General features: G+C 53.6%; 1 protein-coding gene across 1 annotated transcript; it reads right to left on the bottom strand.

The window, feature by feature from the left end:
* Nucleotides 1–6,483: 6,483 nt before the first annotated feature.
* On the bottom strand, nucleotides 6,484–15,552 carry SELPLG (selectin P ligand). Its single transcript, XM_004779085.3, has 2 exons — nucleotides 15,407–15,552; nucleotides 6,484–8,394 (listed from the first exon to the last, which is right to left on the bottom strand). Exon 2 carries the CDS (start codon nucleotides 8,387–8,389, stop codon nucleotides 7,181–7,183), a length of 1,209 nt encoding a protein of 402 aa, XP_004779142.1. The 5' UTR covers nucleotides 8,390–8,394; nucleotides 15,407–15,552; the 3' UTR covers nucleotides 6,484–7,180.
* Nucleotides 15,553–23,481: the final 7,929 nt, after the last annotated feature.

Below are 23,481 nucleotides of genomic sequence, written 5' to 3'. Positions count from 1 at the left end.
CCCAGGTGAGGACCGCGGGCTCAGAGTCTTCCCATGTGGGCAGCAATAAGTCGAGGATGGTTTCCCCTTCCAGCGGGGAAAGCTGGGACCCCCAAGTTCCCAGCACTTATGGATTTGTTCCATTCGCTGAACAATACAAAGGAAACACAGAAAAATCTGAAAGGAACAAAGAAAATTCACCTCTCATCACACAGCGGGTGGCTCGCCTCTCAAAGATTTGGTGCACCTCCTTCTAGTCTTCCTTCCACTCTCGGTAATCCTGCTGGCTGTGATTTATGGAGCACTTCCTCGCCTCCAGCCCCGTCTCATTCAGCCTCCTGACACCCCCCCACCCCCGTGGGATGATACTGTTATTATCCCATGTCCCAGAAAAGAAGACCGAGGCTCCGAGTCCACGTGATATTACATCACAGGCATTTTCCCCTGCTGTCCTTCGAAAACACTTTCATGCCTATCCCGGCTGCTGGAATATTCCACAAACGCTGCCCCTCACCTGCTTTGTGCCAGGGTCATGCTGGAGGTTAAGTCCTGATCCCTGCCCACAAGCATGTAGCATCCCGGGCCAGGGAGGGGGCTGTGTGCAGAGTCAGTGCAGGAGCCAGAGGCCAAGGCTGACAGCCAGGTGGCGGGGGCAGAGCCACCTGAGGAGCCCGCCTGACCTCATGGCCAACCGTGTTTGGACCCTGAATCCGCACACCACCTTATACACAGTGGTTTCAACTTTTGTGAGCTGCCTCAGGGTGCAGCTGAGCTACCCACGGGAAAATGCATTGGGAAGTGTTGTTTCACAGGAGCTGTGTGTCATTCTGTGCTCAATCCCCTGCCACCCGTGGGGATTGAGAGCATCCTGGCCATTACTAACCAGTGCCATGTTGGAAAAGAACCACACTCTCTTCAGGGCAATCCCATTCCTGCCCCTGGCTTCAGGTCCCACCACCCCTTTGCAGTCCCTGGCACAGCAGGACACCAAGGATGGGCACCCAGTGGCTGCTTCCCAGCACCTCCCGTCCTCCACTGTGGGTTCACCTCCAGGGTGGACTCCGCTCTGTGGCAGAGGGAAGGTCAGTCAGGTCAAGGGTATGGCTTTGAGCTCTGGAGATTTGGGGGGATTTTCCCAGCCCTTCCTCAAGGAGCCAGCTTCTTGCCCTTCCAAGCAAGTCTAAGAGTTTAATCCCAGATCTGTGATTTTTTCAAGCTGTGTGTCCTCAGGCAAGTCATGGAACCTCTCTGAACCTCAGTTTGTTCATCTGTAAAACGGGGTTAAAGGTAGGACCTACTTCACAGGCTGAGGATGAAATGAGGAAACACAGACAACAAATCCAGCACAGAATAAGCTCACGGTTGGCACCTGGGAGTGAGCGGCTGACATTACTTCTCCTGCCTCTGTAAGGTTAATGGCACCCTTACCATTCACTGTGCCCGGGGCACTTGACTGTGCATAAGTTAGACTGGGAGGTTCGGAGAGGCTACGTGGCAAAGATGATACATGGCATCATCTTGACTTCTGTCTCCTTCCTGAGCCTTCTAGGGCATGAAAGACCCACAGGACCTGGCCTCGTGAGACTCCCACCTGAGCGGGAGGAACAGGCAAGGGAACAGTGGCCACTCAGTGGTATGAGCGGCCACGCAGACACCCATTTTACAGATGGAGAGATGGAGGCCCAGAAGAAAGGAGAACAAACTAGAGTTACCTTTTGGCCAGGCAATCTAGTCTCTGTCCCGGGGCTCAGGGCAAAGAACCAGGAAGAGGAGGGACAAACAAACAGGGAGCCCAGAGGCGAGGCTAGATCAACCGTGAGCTCAGAAAATGCCTGGGGGGGCCTGGGGAGCTGAGCCCCAGAGAGGGGTAGTAAGGTGGTGATGGATCAGAAGCAGGAAGCATGTGTGAGGAGGAATGAGGAGTGACGAGGTCAGTCTGTCCAGATCATGAAACATTTAGGCCAGCAAATGACAAGACTGGAAACATCTTCTGTCGTCGGGCACCAGGGAGTCGGGGACGGTGTCTGCGCACAGGAGAAGCCACTGAAGGGAAGGAGGGTTGCATCTAGGCAGGACACCAGTGGGGTGACCCCAGAAACCGTGGTATCTTCCGGCCTCCCTGGGGCAGATGTCCAAGCCCTCCCCCAACACGTGTGCTCCTTCATCCGAGCCGACCCGCAGGCATGCCCAGGCTCAGGAACCCGCTGCCTGCCTGCTTGTTCGTTTGCTTGCACCGGAGTGAGCTTCCCACACAGTGAAACCCATCAGTCAGACGAGAAGAGTTGAGGAGGATCCCGTGCGACCAGCACCCAGACCAAGATCGAGCACGTCCCCATCACCTCACAAGCCTCCTTCCAGGCCTCCTAGATCATCGCCCAAAAGGGTGACCACTGAGCTGATTTCTACCACTCCAGATCGGCTTTGCTTGGACTTTTTATCATGGAAGCCACATAACATTCAAATAGCTCTTTGTGTCCAGACTCTTTAACTCACCGTGTGTTTGAGATTTGTCCCCATTGGCTCATGGATCAACCGCTCGCCCCTTTGTATCCCGAGTAGCGTCCCACTGGTCACGCGTCCATTCACCAGATGATGGATCTTTGGATTGTTTCCTGCTTTTTGGCTACTATGAGTAAAGCTGCCATACCCATTGCATGCAGGTCCCTGTAGGGACACACGTCTTCATTCTTTTGCAGAAATGCCTAGGAAAAGGATTTCGAAGTCTCCCGGATATGCACCTTGGGGCCGATACACAACATGGGGAATCCACATCTAACTTAAAAGGAACCCGCCACACTGATTCTGGCGTGGCTGCGCCCTGCTGCACTCCCGCCAGCCACGTGGGGAGTGTTCTGGCTTCTCCCCGGCCTTGTCAGCACATGGTACCTTGGGCCTTAAATGGTAGTCCCTTCCGGAGCCACGGGGTGACATCTCACCCTGTGAGGCTGTCATGGGCTAATCATGTCGAACACCTTTTCCACCAGCCTTCTTGACCCTTCTGCCTGGAGATGGACCAGACCGGAGCCTGGAGACTCTTCAGGGCCGAAGCCCATCCCACCAGCCAGCCTGCTCCTTCCACTGATGATGCTCACGTAGGACACTCGAGATTTCCATTCTCTTCCCTCCTCCTCACCTGCCGGTGCATCACCAACTCCTACCCTTCCTGCTTCACAGTCATCTCTCGATCCCCCACCTCTTGTGCCCCCCACGCTGACTCAGGCCCTCTTATCCTCACGCAGCCTTGTCTACCCTCCCCCTCCCCTGCCGCCACTCTGGCTCCTTCCTGCCGCCCGAGGCTCGACCATTCTCCCAAAGCCCCCACCCTGCTCTCTACACTGTCCTCAGTCCCTGGGACATTCTCCTCTCTACAACCACCCTCAACAATTTTGCACCTGTCCAGCCTCGAACATTGTCCTGACCCCTCCCCAGCCCACACCCAAGGTCTGGCCACATTGCACATGCTCACAGCCCCCAGCACCCCTTCTTTCGGGCTCTGGGCCCCACCACGATCTTCTATTTTTCTAGGTGATCTTTGATGATCTCTAGTTCTCCCTCCAGGCCAGGAGCCCACATGGCATCCCCGAGAGCTAGCATGGTGCCCGGCACAGGAGGGACACACCATGATATCTGAGTTATGTGGCCTGGCTGCGTGGCAGATGGGGCAGGAAAGAGAGGGCAAGTCTGAGGCAACTCTGCCCAGATCAGCTGCCGGATAAACCACCGCAGGGCTGGCAACCCAGCCCGGGAGACCCAAGAGACCTACAGTAAACTTAGTATGCATCCCCCTCTCCCGCCCCCGTCTCCTGATTTCCTGTCTACCCTCCTTCCTTCCTTGCCGCCAGAGCTGAAGTCAGCAGAGTCTGCTTTCTTAGCAATGCAACCTGCTGGCGCAAGTGATCCAGCCTCCTGAACCTCAGTTTCCCCAGCAGAAAAATGGGATAATAATTACAGCCACGTCCCGGGAGGCCTGAATAGATCATGCAGCTGAAGTGTTCAGTGTGGGCCTGGACATGCACTAAATGCCCAGGACATGCCGCCTCCACTCCGCAGCCCTCTCCCACTGCCATCTCCCTTTGGGTCCTGGACTCCCAGCATTACTGCAACCTGCTCTCGTCCCTGTCACCTTCGCAAGTACCAGTGCCTTCCCTCAGCCACCAGGAGATGCAAGGGTGATTAATGGGGACTTCCAGAAGTCAGGACAGGTCAGCAGTGGGGAGAGCTTCAGGCACGGCATTCCCCCAGAAGCCTGCTGTGACCTTCAGGACAGCATGACATTGTGGTAGGAACAGGGTTTTCTGATTCAGGTCTGGGTTCCAGTCCCAGATCCTGTGTGTGACCTGAGATAGGTGACTGCCTCAGTTTCTTCTTCTGTAAAATAAGAAGAATACAAGTCCTCCTTCCCAAGCTGTCTGAGGGGACTCGTGGGCATGTTGTTGATGTTCATGCTCAGAATATATGTGCCCAATGGAAGATGGGTGACTCAGGCAGTGAAGTCCAAGGTCAAGGGGAGGTCGGGCAGGAGGAGGGCACAATGGTACGAGGGAGACAGCCTATAGCCATCTCCAAGGGCCAACTGTTGGATTTTTCAGAATTTTGTGAGCCAGTTGTTTCATAAGTTAAATTATATATAAAAAAAAAAAAACCCTCAATACTCAACACTCATCACTTCCTAATTATTTTACAACATTCTGCTTTTATCTATGTTCTTCAGAGGATTTACCTTTGTTGTATCATTTGTTTTATGCATAGTTGATGTCTCAAAATCAGCCACGGGAGTATTTCCACCAACGATGTTGGTGTGCACCACAGATCACCGCTTGGGTACAAATCCACCCCAGGAGCCCTCGTTCTGGGTCTGCAGCCGGTCTCTATTTCTGCAACCCCTGCTACTCCCAAACCGGGAAGCTCTGGGCTCTCAACAGCTCCAAAAGCTGGTGGCGGGCGCCTCCTGGTGGCTTCTTCGAGCACCTGTCATCCCCAACGCCCACTTCAGTCCGATGGCCTTAGGGAAAGCCACCAAGGGGCTCTGGGGCAGCAATGTCCTCCAGTGGAGCGGGAAACGTGGGGACCTGCTCCCTGCCCAGAAGTACGGGGTGACACTGCTCAGATGTCCCCCTAGTCCTTCGGCCTTGGTCCCCCGCTCCATGATGTCGAGTCCCCCATCACTTTCTCATCACTTCCAAAGGGCAAGTAAACCCATGTTTCTCCTGATGCATAATCCTGCCTTTTCCAGGGTCAGCTGCCCCGGCCCAGGGTAGACACCCCTCTCCCACCAAAGTGCCCTGAACGCCTTCCTTGCGTGTCACACTGGAGAGTTGGGGGCAGGAGCCGACATCCCTCCACTTCTGACTCGGCCCCCAGGGCCTGCCACGTTCCCTCCTGCCGGGCCAGTCTCCCATCCCATCTCCAGCTGCAGCCGATACCTACCGGGACTCAAGCCTGTCTTTGAACTCTCTCTGCAGGCCACACCCTGAAGCAAAGGGATCTGTGGCTCCCAAGGAGGCTGCTGGAGGTATTTTTCTAGAAGAGAAACAGTCCACCAAGATGAGCTGTATTCCCCTCCCAGAAGGTAGAACAGAGTGCTTGTCACAGCAGCTCCTTTTTTTGATCCCAGAGTGATGGAAAAGCATCAGGAGGCGGAAGATCCCAGGTCTGAATCTGGGCTCCCGCCACTCTGGAAGCTTTGGCACACTGGTCCGACCCTCGGGGTCAGCGTGGATCCAAAGGCGGTGGCGCAGGCACCGGCAAGCCTAGCTTGAGTAGGGCAGCCAGTGGTCCTGATTTGCTGGGGCTGCAGAGTTTCCCCAATATGGGACCCCTAGGGCTAAAATCACAATGTCGCACACTACCGGGGTGCTCGCTTAAATGCTTAAATTGGGGGTCAGCAAACACAGAGCCTGCCGCCTGCTTGTAAATAGAGTTTGATTTAGAACCCAGCCCACCCCATTCATTGGTGACACGCCGTCCAGCACCACATTCGATCTACGAGGACGGAGGATGGGGTTGAGAAGTTGCAGCTGAGACCACGTGGTCTCCAAAATGTAAAATTTTTTTGGTCTGGCCGTTTAAGAAAAGGTTTGCTGGCCCCAGACTTTGTACAGAAACCTTATAGGCTGCAGCTGTGCTCAGCCCTGTGAGGGGTGAGTGTTCAATGGGAGACAGGCCCCCTATAGAAGCCAGAGGTCATGGTGGGTTTCCAGGGAGGATGGCCTTGACGTTTGTCTGAGATTTGAGGGGGTGGGGGACAAATTCTGTAGGCCAGAACTAGGTCACGGGGTGAGTTGAATAAAATAGATTCAGGGAACAGCCTCCGTGTCCCCATGACAGCCTAAAACCTTCCCCAGCTGCCCTAGGATGTACCAATATGTCCCAGTGTCTAAGAGACAATGCTGAAGGCAACTTTAGGCCTGGACAGGGGGCTTCCTGGAGGGGCTGGGTTGAACAGCAAAGGAACAATCCCCACCAGAAGGAGGCACCCTGACACCCTGAGACATTCAGGCATCATTTGTTCATCAAATATTTATTAAAGGCCTGCGCTGTACCAGGCTCTGGGCTGGGAAGTAGGCCACGTCAGTGAGTAAGACAGAGCCCTCCCTAAAACGTGGGCACAGGGGCAGACGAGAGAGGGCAGGAAAGGGGTTATTCTGTCCCCAGAAGGAAGCTCATTGGTCCACACAGCCTCAAAGAAGCCTCTCCAAGTACACCCCAGACCTCGGGCCAGGATCTCACCCTGGGCTCCCTGGGGAGACGCCCAAGAAAAGCCAAGCTGCCCTCAAGTGCAGGGGTGATTGCGAAAGGCCTGCGGAACCTGGCACCCCTCTCCCAAATGCCCATTCCCGTACAGTGACCAGCGCAGCCAGAAGACTCTGGGTCTTCCCTGGGTGCTAGGGAAGGAGACCTCAGTGGCTGGAGGCATTAGAGGGAGCCCAGACAGGTGGGAGGTAGGGCGGTGGGGGGACCTCCCCAGCCTCCACTGGAGGCAGGAGGGAGACCAAGGCAGCTCGCTCACCAGTCCTGCTTTGGCTACAGGAGTTCAGCCCCTTTGGGGCCTGTGGGGCAACCCTGTCCTAAAGATCCCCATCCCTGGGGCCCCCAAGGAAACCAAGACCATGGAACAGAGCCTGGGTGCTTGGTGGTGGCCCGGTGGGCCCTGGAGGGAGTGATGAGGCCAGGGTCCTGCTCAGGTGGACGAGCGGAGGAGTTAAGGGAGGAAGCTCTGCAAGGTGAGGTCGTCCCCATCTCGGCCCTCCCCAGGCTCCGCCTTTAGGCCCTGGCTCTTGGCATGGGGCAGGCCCCCATTGGCCGTGGCAGGGGGCAGCTCGCCCCCCTCAGGCAGCAGGGATGAAATGCAGACCATCTCGGTGGGGGAATAATTGCGCACGGGGTACGTGTGATTCTTGCGGGAGAGGCGGACGGCCAGCACTACGGTGCACACGAGAAAGGTTGTGGCTACCAGGGCCAAGATGAGGATGGCCAGTAGGCACTGTTTCACAGGGATGCGGTCTGGGGCCCCCGTGGGGATGGGGGCCACGGAGCTCTGTGGGGAGAGACGCTGCCTGTTTTTCCATTGTTCAGTGAGAACAGCGGACAAATTGCCCGCTGCCACAGTGGTGCTGTTTTGAGGATCAGAGGTCACAAGAGGGACGGTGGTTAGGTGCCCTATGGTGGTGGCTGGATCTGTGGACCGGGGCTCTGTGGCAGTTGGCTCCGTGGACAGGGCGTCTGTGGCTTCTGGCCCTGTGGACAGCATCTCCATGACAGTAGACTTCATGGACGGGGCCTCTGTGGCAGTAGGATCCGTGGACAGGGCATCTGTGGCTTCTGGCCCTGTGGACAGCATCTCCATGACAGTAGACTTCATGGACGGGGCCTCTGTGTCCGCAGGTTGCGTGGTCAGTGCCTCTGTGGCTGCTGGCTCTGTGGACAGGGCCTCAGTAGTGGCCCACTCTGTAGACAGAGCCCCCTCTGTGGATGGAGCCTCTGTGATGAGAGGTAATGTAGTGGCCGGTTCTTTGGTCAGTGGGTTCAGTGTGACAGGAATGCCTTGTGTGGTCAGTTCCATGCTCATATTCCCCAGGGTCACCCCTCCTGCATCCAGGCTAGCCGACTTCCCTGTGGCCACCTCCAGAGTGTCTGGCTCAGGATTTCCATGCCCCAATGTTGCCAACTCCGCCAGAAGTTTTGGGGTCAGGGCCAAAGACGCAGGGTTATCTGTAAGCATTTCTGGAGGGCCTGTGCCTTCTGTAACATAGTCATACGAGTCCTCTTCCTGGTCCTCATCCACCTGTCTCCGGCCCCGGGCAAGCAGGGCATCTGGGGCCTCCTCAGTTCCATTCTTCCCTATCCCCCACAGCTGGAGGCTGCTGTCAGGGCCCAGCAAAATCAGAAGAAGGAGGACTTGCAGAGACATGGCACCTGGGGGGAGACATGGACAGAGGGACATCAGGACAGCCTCACCCCTGGGCTTGCCAAGCCCCCTCTACTGCATTGGTGGACAGCCAGAGCCAGGAATATGTCTGATGGGGCAGGCACCTAGCGTCAAGCATCTACAGGACCCAGCGCATGCCTGGTACACAGGGCCTCCCCCACAAAGAGCAACTATCATTGTTTAGCAACATCCATAGGCCCCTCCGGAGGGCCCCGCCACTCTCCTCTATGGTGCCTAGAAATTTTACCTCCCTACCCTTGGTGATTCAAACTGCAAAACTGTAGGCAAGACTCCACTGAGCTATAGAAAACAACTCTCAGAGCTTCTCATTAAACAGTTATGTCACCCCTTGTGATTTCTAGTCTTGCACACATTCATCATCTATCACGAGCCCAGTAGTGCCTGCTTACAATTCATGGATAGAGCCATGTACATATATTGTCCACGGATGGGGTCCACAAGCCAGCGAGTCTGGAGACCATGGGTCAACAGGATCAAGCTGCTTGTTCGGGCCTTTGGGGCCTTTTGGAGTCTGCTCCTGACCCGTGTCTCCACATCCCTCTCTCCTACTTTCCTTCGAATTGTCTCCCGCCCTGCACAGGGCTGGCCTGTCCCTCAGATTCTCGTTTTTTCCCATCCTCTCTCAGTGTCTCTGCTTGGTTTTGTCCTCATTTCCACAACTGGGATGACGGTACCTACCTCATAGTTTATTGTGAGGTCAAAACAGGCAGTGCCTACGAACGAAGCCCTTAGTCCTTCGTTCCCATTGCAAGCTCCAGCAAAGGGCAGCTACTTGGGCTCCATCAGTAAGCCTCTCCTGTAAGTCTGTAAGGGCCCAGAGCCTTCAACTGAACCATTTGGGGCCAGGAGAAAACTCCCATCTCTTCAGAACGGTCCTGCCCTCCAGGAGCTGACAGTCCCCTCACTTGCCTGGGGGCCCATTCTCCTGGAACGCTTCTGCCCCCTGACCAGCCCAGAAAGAAGAGTGCCTCTCCTTTCAACCCTCCCCTTGGTCTTTCTTCCTGGCATTGTGAACACCCGTGCTCTCCTCATGGTCCCCCTGCACTAGCGGGTTGTTTGCGGGATTCAGAATCGTGCACTTGAAGAACCTGTGGGGAGTGACAGCTGTGCTCTGGGCCAGGATTGAGGTATTCCTGGTTTTCTTGGACCTTATACCCTCAGCAGGGCACAATCCCAAGCACTGTGTCTGGAGCAGAGCCTGGGTCATTTCCAATATTTCCCTTGTACCTCACATAATTTAGAGCAAACCAGTTGTTCTTCCTCCTTTGAGTGACTGTAGCTAGTACTCAAGCAGTAGGGGCTTCCAGGCTCAACTTGATCTCCTTCACCTGTTAGTTGACGTTAGTTTCTAAAATGTCACTCTGGGGGCATCTGGGTGGTTCAGTGGGTTAAAGCCTCTGCCTTCAGCTCAGGTTATGATCTCAGGGTCCTGGGATCGAGCCCCATATTGGGCTCTCTGCTCGGCGGGGAGCCTGCTCTCCCACCCCCGCCTGCCTCTCTGCCTACTTGTGATCTCTGTCTGTAAATAAATAAATAAAATCTTTAAAAAATAATAAAAATAAAATGTCACTCTGATCATGTCTTAAAATAATTCCTTAAACGAAACTTCAGGATACCGGCACCAGACACATCAGGCCTTCACAACTGTTTTCATTTTATTGAGGAGGGATAAGGCTCAGACAGGTAAAGCAGCTTGCCCAAAGGCACACAGCTGGCAAGTGGCAGAGATCTGACTGGAGCCCAGGGAAGATTAAGGAAGCTCTGTGGAGAAACCTGACCTAGCTGAATGGCTTGGAAGAGACCTTAGCTGGCTGGTTTTGGTTTCTGTGGCTGGGATTGGGGATCTTAGCTGGCTGGTTTTGGTTTCCCAGTTGAGAGAAGGAAGGCAGGGTAAGAATAAGAAGGACCTTGGGGAAGCTGGGTGGCTCGGTCGGTTGGGCATCTGACTCTTGATTTTGGCTCAGGTCATGATCTCAGGGTCGTGGGATCAAGCTCCCGGTCAGCTTAGCACTCCACACAGAGTCTACTTGAGATTCTCTCTCCCCTTCTCTCCCTGCCCCTCCCACCTCAATAAATAAATAAATCTTGAAGAAGAAGAAGAAGGAAAAGAGGAAGAAGAAGGACCTTGAGGGCCATCTCATCCAGAAAGTTCTGTCCCATATGAACTAGGTGCTATGCAGGGCACAGGACTGAGACACAGACCTTGTGGTCAGACAAAAACATGTTCATATCCCAGCACTGTTCCTTCTAAGCTGTATGATCTTGAATTTCTGAGCCTCGGTTTTCTCATCTGTAAAATGGGGATACCGATCTGCATCTATCTCATTGAGCTATTAAAGGAATGATGGACTCAGATGATGGACTCCAAAGCTCCAGGCTTGCAGTAGGGGCTTAATAAATGTATCCCTCCCCCCCACACATGCGCATGTGCATTTTTTTGCCTCCCAACCCGCCTTTAGGAGGCAGAGTGTCTTTGCACAGGGGTGGAGTTCCTGCTTGGGGGTAATCTCTGCCTTACTTTGCTTTTGGGGGAGGCAGGGTGAACTTTAGGATCTGTATTTCAAAATTACCAAGACTTGTACCCACCACCCCCACTTGGCAGTTCTTGGTTCCTGGAAGGCAGAGCCCTCAGCCACTTCCTGGAAGCAGAGAGGGTGGGGACAAAAACAAAAGGCCCCACCCCCGGTTCCTGGGTGGAGGATGCACCTTGATGAGTCAGGACCCAACTTTCTGTAGTCTAGAGACGGGGAGGAAGGCGTGGAAGGGGCGGCTGCCCTCTCCCTGTGCCCATCCCCACTGTGCCCAGCATGTACAGGCAGCTTGGAGGGGAGACCACTCAGCAGCAGGGTAACCCTAGCAGGTTGCCTCAGTTTCCCTAACTGTAAAATAAGCAATCTGGCTTGAAAGAATACGTCTGGATGGCTCAGTCGGTTAAGCCTCTGCCTTTGGCTCAGGTCATGATCCCAGGGTCCTGGGATCGAGTCCTGCATCAGGCTACTTGCTCGGCAGGGAGCCTGCTTCTCTCTCTGCCTCTGCCTGCCACTCTGCCTGCTTATGAGCACACTCACTCTCTCTCTCTCTGACAAAGAAAGAAAGAAAGAAAGAAAGAAAGAAAGAAAGAATCTGAGAATCAGATAGCATGCTGCAGGGAAGGTCTCTGATATCTGGCATCCAGTAGGGGTGTTTTACTGGGGAACCCTCTTCGGGGCTGCGGACAGAGATGCAGAGGAAAGAGAAAGCTCAGGGTCAGGGAAGGTGTGGCCGCGGTGGCCTCTCTACCTCCCCCAGGGGCAGTGAGAGATGCCATGGGGTCCTGCAGGAGAGCAGAGAGCGCCGTGTGTGTGGAGATAAGACAGGGCACACCAGGAAAGCCCCATCTCCCAGCCCAGGTCTATTTGGGGGCGACAACCTCGTCCAGGGTGTTCCCACTGTTAGCGCTCAAAACCTCTCATCCCCTTACCCCTGGCCTCAGTCCCTCAGCCTCAGGCTGGTCACCTCAGCCTGGTGCCTGCCACTCCACGGGCTTCAAGGGAGAGGGATGACAGGGACCATGAACACCACAGCCATGAGCCAGGCTGCAGCTGGGCAGGCATCCGCTCATTCTACAGGAAGAAAATCCAGCTCCCAGGGTTTCTGGGGCTCTGAGGGGGCTGTGCAGGTGGCAAGGAGAGGGGCGGAGTGTGAGCACTGTGTCTGGCAAGTAAGATCCTGACTTTAATATTTGCTAAGATCAATGTATTGTTATACAATGAGAACGGCGTATCAGAAGGCTGGACCATTCCACACCTGCACTGGGTGCTACGATTCCCATTACACAGATGAGGACAGCAAGGCTCAAAAGACTGAAGGCAATTCCTCAGAGTGGTGAAGCCCTCCCCTTACACCTTTCTCTTCCCAGAGGCAGGAAGGCGGTCACTCACCACAGGAGAGGGGCTCTGAGAGAGGGAAAGAGCTGCTACGTCCTGTCTTCCTGCTTGTCTAGCGGAGTAGGTCAGATATGCCCCATTTCCTGTCTTTTACCCTAAAACCAGGTTGCTTTGCTGGGGCCCCACCCAGGCTGCGGAGGGGCAGGCTGCTGGCAGGGGCAGCGGAGGGGTTGGGGGGCCCTGCCCTGCTCCAGACACAGCTGCAGGCGGCAACCCCAGCGCTGCTCGGGAAGGACACCATGGCAGTTCCAAGAAGCTTGGGACTTCACAGTCAGAATCTTGGATCCTGGGAATCCCTGCACTCAAGAGTTTGTAAGCTTGGGACTGGAAAGACAAAGCATCTCAGGGTGCGGATTGAACAGCAGGCCGAGAGAAGGGGAGGCTCCAGATCAGCAATTAGGTCAAACCGAGCCCCAGGTGTCCCCCACTCCTTCCACCCCACGCTGACCCCAGGGCAGTTCTCAGTCCTGGCAGCCAGGACAGGCCCTGGCCCAACTCGGCATCAGGTCCAGCGTCAAACCGGATCAAGGCTCAGCTCTGGCATGCACAAGCTGTGTGACCTTGAGCAACTGAACTCACCTCTCTGAGCCCCAGGGCCCACATCTGGAACTCAAGGACAATGATAGCACATACACTTTGTGGGGTGGCTGTGGGTCGAAGAGAGCTGGTTCAGGTTGAGTGTTTAGCACACAGGAAGTGCTCCATAATGGCAAGCTGTTGTCTCTGTCATTCTGCAGAGACACTGTGCCCCGTGTTCCTGCAGAACCCCACCCTGGAATAGCATACCTCTGATCTTGTCTGACAGCGAGGGCGGCCTAGGGAGCCCTAGAAAACTGTCTCTACACCAAACCCCGGGCCAACCCCAGCTTGCAAATCACAGGAATCAAGTGTAAACCATGCTCCAGGGACTGATCTAAGAGCTATGCATGAATCACTGGCTCACCCAGGCCCTAGCACCTCCTCTACTAACTGCACGTGAAAGATGCGAGAGAGAAACCGAGACCCACTTGGCACCTAGCGTCAGGAACCCAGTAGGAGAGGGCTCAGCAACTTGCCCCTGGCTGTTCTCATTCCAGATCCAACTCACAGTCACCTCCTATCATCTGTTCTCTAGAGCTGAGCAAATGATGCCTCCTCCAAGAAGCCAACCTGGATTGCCTCAGGCACAATTGTTTATATCTTTAAAATGTTGTTTACTATCTAACACTCCATTCCCATTGACCCATAAACTTCAAGAGAATGGGAACCACAGATGTCCTGCTGCTCACGCCCCATGCTCAGGGCTTAGCAGACAGGCAGGTACTTAGATGGTATTGTGACATTTGCCCAGTGGGGCACAGGCACAGTGCTGCCCCACCCCCACCCCCACCAGACTGCAAGCTTTCAGAGGACAGGGTGTCCACCGGGTCCCCAGCACTGGCAGGCCTGGCCTCCTGGGGGCTCACCAAAGGCCCATTGCAGGAGGGGACTCAGGAATGGGGTAGAGGCAACCGACATGTGTGTTCTTGCACTGGGCTTGCTGTCCTGCCCTTCCTGACTTTTCTCATCATCGCCACTGACCCCATCAGGGAGCCCTTTCTGGCTGCTTTTTTACCTAATTACCACCCATCCCCCTAAACTGATACCGCAGATACGCCTGTTTACGGTTCCGTAGCCCTGTGCAGGAACACGGGGCACAGTGATGGCTAAGATTTGTTCTCCTTCATCCACCAAAGCAAAACAAAACAAAACAAAACCAACTTTTACCATCCGGACCCTGAATTCGGCAGCCTAGCATAGAGGAGGCAAGGTATTTTGCACAAATGAATTCAAAGAGACCCACACTTGGTTTTAGTTTACCAACTGAGAATTGTCTGGAGAACTGTGTATGGACAGGCAGATGGACCAGCACACAGACGCACCGACACACTCCAGCCATCCTATCTCCTTCTAGCCTGAGCCCCAGGTTCCACTGCCATCCTTTTGTTCAAGCTCAGCAAAGGAGACCAAGAGACCACGGCTGGGGTCACCCTGGGCTCCACGAGGGTTCTGCGGCTAGATGGGGGCGGGCAGTGAGTCCAAGGCCAGCCACCTCCCATCCAGGCCACGATGGGGCTGCTTCTCCCCTTTGAGCCTCAATTTTCTCATTGACAAAAGGGAGGCACAGCATTCCTGGATGACTGCCCGGCCCCTCAGAAGACCCTGCACCTGCCTGTCCGAGCTTCCCGGGAGATGCTCAGCCTGGCAGCCCAGTCCCTTCCGCCATCCGGGCTTCAATCTCTGCTGGCCGCTGGCCAAGCCTGGTGAGGGAAGCATCTACCATTTCGGGTGTGGCCCGGCAGCCCCAGAGGAAGCGGCTGAGGGGCCTGGGGCCAGGAGGGTCACCTCTTGAGCTCCCTGCCCACCCAGAGACCAGGTCTCAGGAGGCTGGAAGTCCGAGATGGGAAAAGAAGAAAACAAGAGGGTCAAGAAGAGGAAGAGAAGTACAGCAACCGGAGCCCTGATCATTGTTTATGTATTCTAATTATGATTATTTTCTCTTTCGCTAGCAGTATTAGTTAGTATCCTAATTCTAGTATTTTCATGATTTGCTACAGACCAGTGTCATCTTCTCAACTTTATAAAAAACATGAAAAACATGACTTTGGAGATAATATTGTTATGGACCCATAGCCTAAGAGGCCTCAGGATACAGCCTGCACCTGCCCTCTCCCTTTCGGGAATCACCCAGATCTACACCTACCTCTGCTCTGAGCCAATCCCCTCACCTCCCTGTGCCTCCCATGAAAGCAGGGCTCGTATGATTTTTAGGGACATCTTCCTGATTTCTGCGATTTTTTTCAAATTTAGAACCCCTCCCCCTCCCTCAAGCCGGCTGGTGCTGGCAAGTCTGCTGGGAGGGTAGGACGGAAGTGGAGGGAGGGAGCGGGATCCAGAAGACTGAGTGGAATAAGGCCATGACCTTGATCCTGAGCCCCTGGGCTCAGGTTCAGAGCTCAGGCCCTGCCCCAGGCTGGTCCCAGGCCACCGCCCTCCCCGACTGCTCCCCGCGGGTGGGTGAGCAGGCACTTACCTTGCTCAGCAGAGCATGGGACGGCTGCCTCGAGGGCCCAGGAGAAGCGGCTTCTCTGCCGTAGCAACCCGGGACGGAGCCCACACAGCCAGAGTACTGCTGTGGCACCCCGGCTGTGGTCCTGGACCCCGCCAACCCTCAACGGTCTGTGTGAAAGAAGGAAGCGAGAATGTGGTTACTCAGACAGGGCCACGTGACGGCCCACACCCCCTTGTTTGTGACAGCTTTGGTGGCGGTATGGATTGAGACCGGGTGGGTAGTAGGAGAGCGGGACCTGCAGAGCCCTCTCGGGTTCCGGTGACCGCGCACATGCTGAAAACCACACGGAAGCTTTCCTGGGAAGGGCTGCTTGAGAGGCACAACCCCACTGTGATGGGAAGAGGGGTGAGGAGGGCCCCACCCTGGACAGAAGGGAGTGACCGGATGCAAATGAGGATGGTTCTAGATTCTTGTCTAAGGCGGGAAGGGAATCCGGGTGGGAGAAGCCATGGGACACAGACTTCCCCGAGGTTTGCAGATCGAGGTAGCCGTTCTTTCAGGGTCCACCTCCAGGGGCACAGGTGGTCTTTTTAGCCATAAGCAGTACCTGCTCTGAGGAGCTACATGGCAAATTCCACTGGGGTAAGACCTGCTTATTTTATCTCCCCAGCCTGACTCGTTCATCAGGCTGGGTGCTCTGAGGTCCAGAAGGCAAGCTCTTCCGGGCTCCGGTCCTCGTGGAGCTCTTCCATCTGGTGGGGAAGCCGGCAGGTGAACAAGGGAACAGAGTGTCACCCTGCGGTGAGCTAAGGAGGGGTCCCTACCCTACGCTGGGCAGAGGACGGGGTTGTCAGGAGAATCTTCCAAGAAGTGGCTCATGATCTCAGGGTCTTGGGATCGAGCCCCCCATTGGGCTTCCTCATTGGTAGGGGGTCTGCCTCTCCCACTCCCTCTGCCCCTCCACCCAACTTGGGCTTGCTCTCTCTCTCTCTCTCTCTCTCTTTCTCTCTCTCACAACTAAATAAATGAATAAAATCCTTAAAAAAAAAAAAAAGAACCTCTATTCTGGAAGCTCCCCCAAACTTCCCCAGTCTGTATAGAGAGAGGAACACTGAGACCCCCAGGTACATCAGAGATGGGACAGTCCCTCTGCTGGGACTGCCTTGGGTCCCCACCCCTCAGCCCTCAACCCAGCTCATCCTGAATCAAATCCACAGTTCTGAAAAAAACGGAGAGGTCCTAAAGATACAGAAGACAAAGGAGGGGGACTTACCTTCCCAGTCTGCCTGCGACTGAAGGACCTCTGGGGATTCAAGGCTTTCAGGCTTAAAACTGGGCAAGTCTCTGGCAAAGCAAAATAAATGACTTGGTCACCTTAGAGTGGGGACCGGCCCCTTCCAGGCCACGGGGCCAAGGGAGCTGGCCATTCACTAAATTCTGAATGGGGTGGCATCTGAAGCTGTTACCCCACCTGCAGCGCTGGGGTGGGAGGACTAGTGTTGGGGGGTTCCGGAACAAGCGGAGGCAGAGTCCCACATCCCCCAGATGCATCCCTTCCTCCCCCTCCCAGAAGCAGCCACAAGCTTCTTCTCGGGAGGGTCGGGTACAACCTGGGGAAAAGGAAACTGTACCACAGACCCGCCCCTGGTCCTTTATGCCATCTGTGAGCTTTGAAAACCATCCTAGAGCAGGACCCTTCGGGGGACAACAATCAAGGCCAGGGGGCTGATAACGGGCTGCATGACCTTGGGCAAGTGTCCTCTCTCAAGCCTCGGCTTCCTCGCCTGCAAAGCCTCATAATACAAATGCCTAACATTTCCTTGGCCTCTGCCACACTCCAGATACTGCATCATATCAGCTCATAGAACGCTCAGAGCAGTCCTTTGGGGAAACTGAGGCTCGAAGTGAGGCTATGCCCTGCTCAAGGTCACGCAGAGTAGGGGGCAGAGCCGGGTCCAGGCAACAAGAGGAAAAAGCCCAGCCTCTCACCCACGATGGTCCTGGCTGAGTGGCCGCACGCAGCCTGTCTCCTCTGCAGGCCAGCAAGCCCCCAGCAAAAGGAAAGGGGATAACTCAGGGGCAGGTACGTGATTTCAAGGTAAGACCAGAGTGTTAAGCCTGTGTTTTCACGCTGGAGAGACCACCAAGGAGCCAAGCACCGATGCAATCACACGAGGGTTTTTTTGACAAGCTTAAGCTTGGGCCCAAGTATACCTGGCACAGCGGAATAGGGACTTGGACCCCGAATCAAATTACAGTCCGAGTTTTTAAAGGCAGAATAGGGATGGACTTGGCGGTGGGTGAGGACAAAGGGGATTAGGGATGATGTTAGTCTCTAAGGAATTTTGGAAGCAAGGTCTCCAGAACCTTGAGGGGCTAGCTATTGTTGGGAGAAAGATTTTTTATTCCCAATAATAAAAATCTTCTCATGAGACCGTTTAGATGTGTATCAGTGGGCCATATGCTTGGGAATGATTGTTGACACTATCTTGGAGGTTTAGAGATTAAGTTTCCTAAAGGAATTGTTAAAGTAGACTTACAGGATCCTGGTCGGACCTGTTGGGGTAGGGGGTCGGTCAGGGTAGGATTGTCCTTAGCAAAATCTCAAGGTGAGGGCAGTTGAGTCCCCAGGGGAGAGCCACTTGGTCTGTTTCAGGGGCTTGTCAGTAGGTAAGGAATTTTAATGATTTTCTTCTGCCTCTTTTTCCCACATCAGCTAAACTTGAGGTGGGATGGCCTTAATTTTCTCGGCCTCCACACAGAGCAGCTGAATGGGCTTGCCGAGGAGCGACGACCACTATGGCCCGGGCCATCCGCGCGAAGACCAGAACAACCACCTCTCGTGAAACCTAAACCCTGTGAGATTCAAGCATTCAAAGTGAGCAGGTTTCTATGTCTGCAGGCGGAGCCCAGGAAGGGGCTCCTCAAATGCCTTCAGAGAGCAAAGCGATGATACTTGACTTGAGAGGAACACTCGAAAAAAGAGACCGGTTCCATCCTGATGGAAACCCGCCCCTCGGAGCTCGATCCGGGCGGGCGTGAAAGTCGCACGTACGCTGGGTGTGCACAGAGCACTCACGGGCAAAAGTAAAGATGTGTAAACAGGGTACTTTCAGGTGCGGGCCGGTGCTCAGAGGAGGCACCGAAGGAAAGGCTCCGGGCTCTCATCTCTGGGTGGCCCAAGGATGGGCAGCCCCTTCTCTTTTCCCATACGTCTTCCTGCCCCATATTTTTAGATTAAAAAAGTGTCTGTAACGACGTCTATGTCGGCTTTATGACCAGGAAACAGAGATGTTAAGCAGCACGAGGACCTGAGAGATGTCCTAGATTTCAGGGTGACTTGACATTTACCCTCTGTCTTTACTCGCCCAGGGGGCTTGGAGGACAGCCCCTCCCACAGCCCAGCCCAGTGTTTCTTGGGGTTTCCCACAGCCCTTTGGCCACAGCAATGAGACCAGTCCCATCACTTCCTCTAATGCTCAGCCCGAATCTGGAGGATTCTCTTGGGTCGGGGGGCGGTTAGGAACCTACTCAGATATCATAGAAAGCCCCGGAGGGCAACTCCTTCCCTAGAATAGGATCAAGGAGCTTTTTCTGTAAATGACCAGAGAGACGGCATCTTTTCAGCGTTGTGGATCTGTCCCAAATATTCAACTCCGGGATGGAAACAGCCATAGTCTATATGTAATAAATGGGTGTGGCTGTGAGCCAATAATATTATCTTTAAAAAAGTAGGTGGAGGGCCAGATTTGTCCTACAAGCTGCGGTTTCCTGGCCTCTGACCTAGAAAAATGAGACACTGGCTATGGGGAGAACCATTTGGACTAAGGAATGAATGGGTCCCCACAAATGGGCAGAATGAAACACGAGTCCCCTTAAGACAATGCCATGGGCTTTCTCAGGGTAGGGCACATTTAGTGTGCTCTAAGTGCCAGGCACTCGGATGAGCTGCACACAAGACACATACTGTTCTTGCCCTCTGGGGCCCTACAGATAAGTGTCCAGGTCAAAAGCCATCATCCAGGGCCACCGAATTAGCCAGGTGGAAAAACGGGGGTTGGAGAGTGAGGAGAATTGAACCCTTGCCTCCAGGCTGTTGTGTAGCTTTAGGGAATTCACTTGGCTTCTCTGAGATTGTCTCATCTCATTCCTGCTTAGTGCAAAACAGCGCAAGGAATAATCAGAGTCTAAGGGGAGACTGGGTTGCAGATGTAGGCAGAGCCCAATCGCTTCACCTCTGACTCCCTGAGTCCATCTATCCTAAAACTTAAGAGCAAATCCCACTATGGGTCTCAGGCCCCTTAGCCCTCAATGAATAATCCTTGCTTCAAGTGTAGGAGCTCTCTCCCTATGCAGGATTCAATGACTACCCATTGTTTTTATTTTATTTTTCAAAGATTTTATTTATTTATTTGAGAGAGAGAGAATGAGCAGCGGGGAAGAGCAAAGAGGAGGAGAGAGAGGGGGAGAGAGAAAGAGAGAGAAGCAGACTCCCTGTTGAGTAAGAAACCTAACTCAGGGCCTCATCCCAGGATGTAGAGATCACGGCCCGGAACTGAAGGCAGACGCTCAAAGGACTGAGCCACCCAGGCACTCCTCCCCATGGCTTTTTTTTTTTTTTTTTAATTTAAGATTTTATTTATTTATTTGATAGACAGAGATCACAAGTAGGCAGAGGCAGGCAGGGGTGGGGGGTGGGAAGCAGGCTCCCTGCTGAGCAGAGAGCCCGATGTGGGGCTTGATCCCAAGACCCTGGGATCATGACCTGAGCCGAAGGCAGAGGCTTTAACCCACTGAGCCACCCAGGTGCTCCTACCCATGGCTTATAGAATAAAGACTCAAATGCCCAACACGGCAGCCGATGCTTTAACCCTTCTTCCTCTCCAGCCTCATGTTGCTCACATGCGCCCTTGCTCTCTGCTCCAGTGCCTTCTTTTTGCTCCTCTTATGTTTCCTCCTGACACAGGACCTTTGCATATACAGTTCCTTCTGCCTGGAGCATTCCTTACTGCTCATCACCTGAGTAACTCCTACTCACAATTTAGACCCAGTTCACCTGCCATCTCCATGGGAAGAGCCTTTCCTAGCCCGTAACCCCACTCTGAGATCTCAGAACACTGCCTCCCTCTCTGACATGCATGTCATTCCTTGATACCTATCTCTCTTCCTGGAAGCTCCAGAAGAAACCCACTGCCCACGATTGCATCTCGTGGGCCAAGCACAGCTCCTGACATACAAGAAAAACAATGGCTAACATTTTTCAGGAGCTTCTTCATGCCAAGCACTGTCCTAGGATCGAATTAAACAATTAAACAATTTAAACAAATTGGTAATTTAATTTGTCGCAATTGTCTCATGAAGTATTAATAGTATCCATATTTTTGGATGGAAAAAACCAAGGCCCAGAGAGGTTAAGTAACTCGCCTGAGGTCACACAGCTAGTAAGTGGGAGAGCCAGGGTTTAAGCTCTCTGATTACAGAGCCTAAATTCAATCACAGTGGACATTCATTGAATAAATATACAAATTCTCCTGCTTCTCCTGGCACACCCTGCCCATTACGATTGGTCCACGGGAATGCCGTGGTCCCCATGTGAACTGCTGGTGTGTGGACTCAGAACTGCAGTCAGCAAAGTGTGTGAGTGTTATCGTCCTCTCTATACAAAACCAAGTGATGGGGCTAGCCTGGGACCCGAGGGCCACTCACAGGCCTTTTGGCAAACATGTGCTCCCAAGGGGTTCACTGACCCATTACTGCTGGAGCAGCCCTCTCTTAAAGCTCACAGGGCCCCCCACTTGGACAACCAAAGATCTGATATCTGAGCAATCTCCCACCTCCTTATATTTGGACCTTCCTAAATGGTCTTCCACACACTAAATGCAGTCTCGCTTACATGAGCTGATGGGTGAGAATGCTTGCCGCTGTCACATGGTGGAGTTCACTCTAGTTGGGTGGCAGCCTGTCTGGTTGCATTTCGCTCCACTTTTGCTTCTGGGTGGGCAGCGGAGGAGGGGAACTGTTCACTCCAGTGACAAGTACGATCGCCATATAGAGACAAGAAAGCCAGCAAAGCTTAACTTTGACCTGATATTTACCAGGCGTAAGCTGGTCAACCATGCATTCGGCTATTGAGGAAAATGAGGGGAAAAAAAAAATTAAATACTTGTGAAATCCTGAAATTTTGTGAATGGGCAAGACTGCACCTGATGAGATCTGAACATCTGTTTGTAATTTTGCTGGGAACTCACCATGGCCCCTCTCCGCCCCCCCGTCAAGACATCCATTTCCCGGAAAATGGGGGGAAACTGTGGGGAAAATGGGGTCACATCTCCTAGAATCATGCCTGCCTTCTACAGTAGCCATTCTGCCTCCTAGGAAGCTGAGGCTTAGGGAAGGGCCCAGGTGTATTTGAGCCCGGGTTGGCCAGACCAGACCACAAAACCTACAGCTTCCTACCAAACAGGCATCCAGCTAGAAAAGTCTCCACCATGAGGATCCTCTGTTCAAAGGAAAGCAAAGATCTCATAGAGAACCGAGCTATTTTAATGAAGGGAGGTGGTGGGGGAGGGGTCATACCCAAGGGCCTGCCCTCCCCCCCTTCCCAACACACACATCCTCTTTGATTGAAAGGAGGGCTCACAGGCTGTGATTTGCCGATTTGAACTATCTAAAGAGGAAATGGCCACTTTGGGGCCCATCGCAGCTGGGACTCAATTCCTCTTCTCAAATGAGAACAGAACCTTGGGGAGCCCTGGATTCTGGCTGTCGCTCTGGGCAGCCCTAGGAGCAGTTTCTGGGATGAAGGCCTGCAGAGCGAGGCTGTCCCTCCAGAGTAAACGAGAATAGGGGCTCTCCAGGGCTCACTGTGTCAGCGCGGGTGCTGGAGAGTGGCCAGCGCAGGGGCTGGTCCCCGACCTGGAAGGCCAGAGGGTCATCAAATATAGAAATATGTTCCAGACTCTAGTTTTTCCAACAGTAATAGTTGAAGGAATCAATGCCCCTGATGGCCACCCCGAGCACTGGGCATGGTGGCACAGTGATGGAGAACTACGGGTCTCAGACCTCAAAGGGCTCTGACGAAGGAGAAATACCAGCACAAATATGGAGTCTTGGTTGCAAACTCAGCTCAAGCTGACTTAAGTGGCAGTAGGATTCCTGAGATAGCTCACGGATCTTCTGCATGGATTCAGGGAACTAAAGCGACCCAGAAGCCTTTTCTCCATCACTGCACACCTGCTCTGCCTGCTTGCTTGCTCCCAATATCCCCACAACTCAGGCCTCTGTAAGGGGAAACTCAAGATTTGGCACCGCAGGAGGTGGCTCCAAAGGGGACATTAGCCCAGCCAGGGGAGGGTCACATTCTGGAAGCAATGTACTATCGTGCAGACCATCCGTTATGTGTCTCCATCCCCAAAATGTGTTTTCATTCATTCACTTAGCAAGTGTATATGTATTTTTTAAAGGCTTTTGCTTTTGTTTTTGTTTTTGACAGAGAAAGAAAGAGAGAGCACACAGGCAGGGGAGTGGCAGCCAGAGGGAGAGGGAGAAGAAGGATCTCCAAAGAGCAGGGAGCCTGACGTGGGGCTTGACCCCAGAACCCTGGGATCATGACCTGAGCCAAAGGCAGATGCTTAACCGACAGAGCTAACCAGGCCCCCCTAGCAAATATTTTTCTTTTTTTTAAATTTAAATTCAAGTAGCCAACATATAGTACATCATTAGTTTCAGATGTAGGGCTCATTGATTCATCAGTTGCATAGAACATCCAGGACTCATCACATCACGTGCCCTCCTTAATGCGCCCATCACCAGGTTACCCCATTCCTCTACCCACCTCCCCTTCCTTCATCCTGTTTCCCAGAGTCAAGAGTCTTTCATGATTTGTGTCCCTCTCTCATTTCTTCCCATTGTTTTCCCTCTTCCCCTATGATCCTGTGCTAGTCCAAATATTCCATGTAAGTGAAACCATACAATAGCGTTTCTCTGATTGACTTACTTCACGCAGAATACCCTCCAGTTGCATCCACATCGATGTAAATGTAAATGGTAAGTATTCATCATGATGGCTGAGTAATAATCCATTGTACATATAAACC

Source organism: Mustela putorius, unplaced genomic scaffold (assembly GCF_011764305.1).
Source record: "Mustela putorius furo isolate JIRA1106 unplaced genomic scaffold, ASM1176430v1.1 tig00000193_pilon_pilon_pilon, whole genome shotgun sequence".
Taxonomy (NCBI): Eukaryota; Metazoa; Chordata; class Mammalia; order Carnivora; family Mustelidae; genus Mustela; species Mustela putorius.
Note: the sequence above shows the minus strand (reverse complement) of the source record. Positions and strands in the feature narration are given on the sequence as shown.

Bases quoted from the DNA above. Each gene is read 5' to 3' on its own strand.
- SELPLG (XM_004779085.3), bottom strand. From the start codon at position 8,389: ATGTCTCTGCAAGTCCTCCTTCTTCTGATTTTGCTGGGCCCTGACAGC.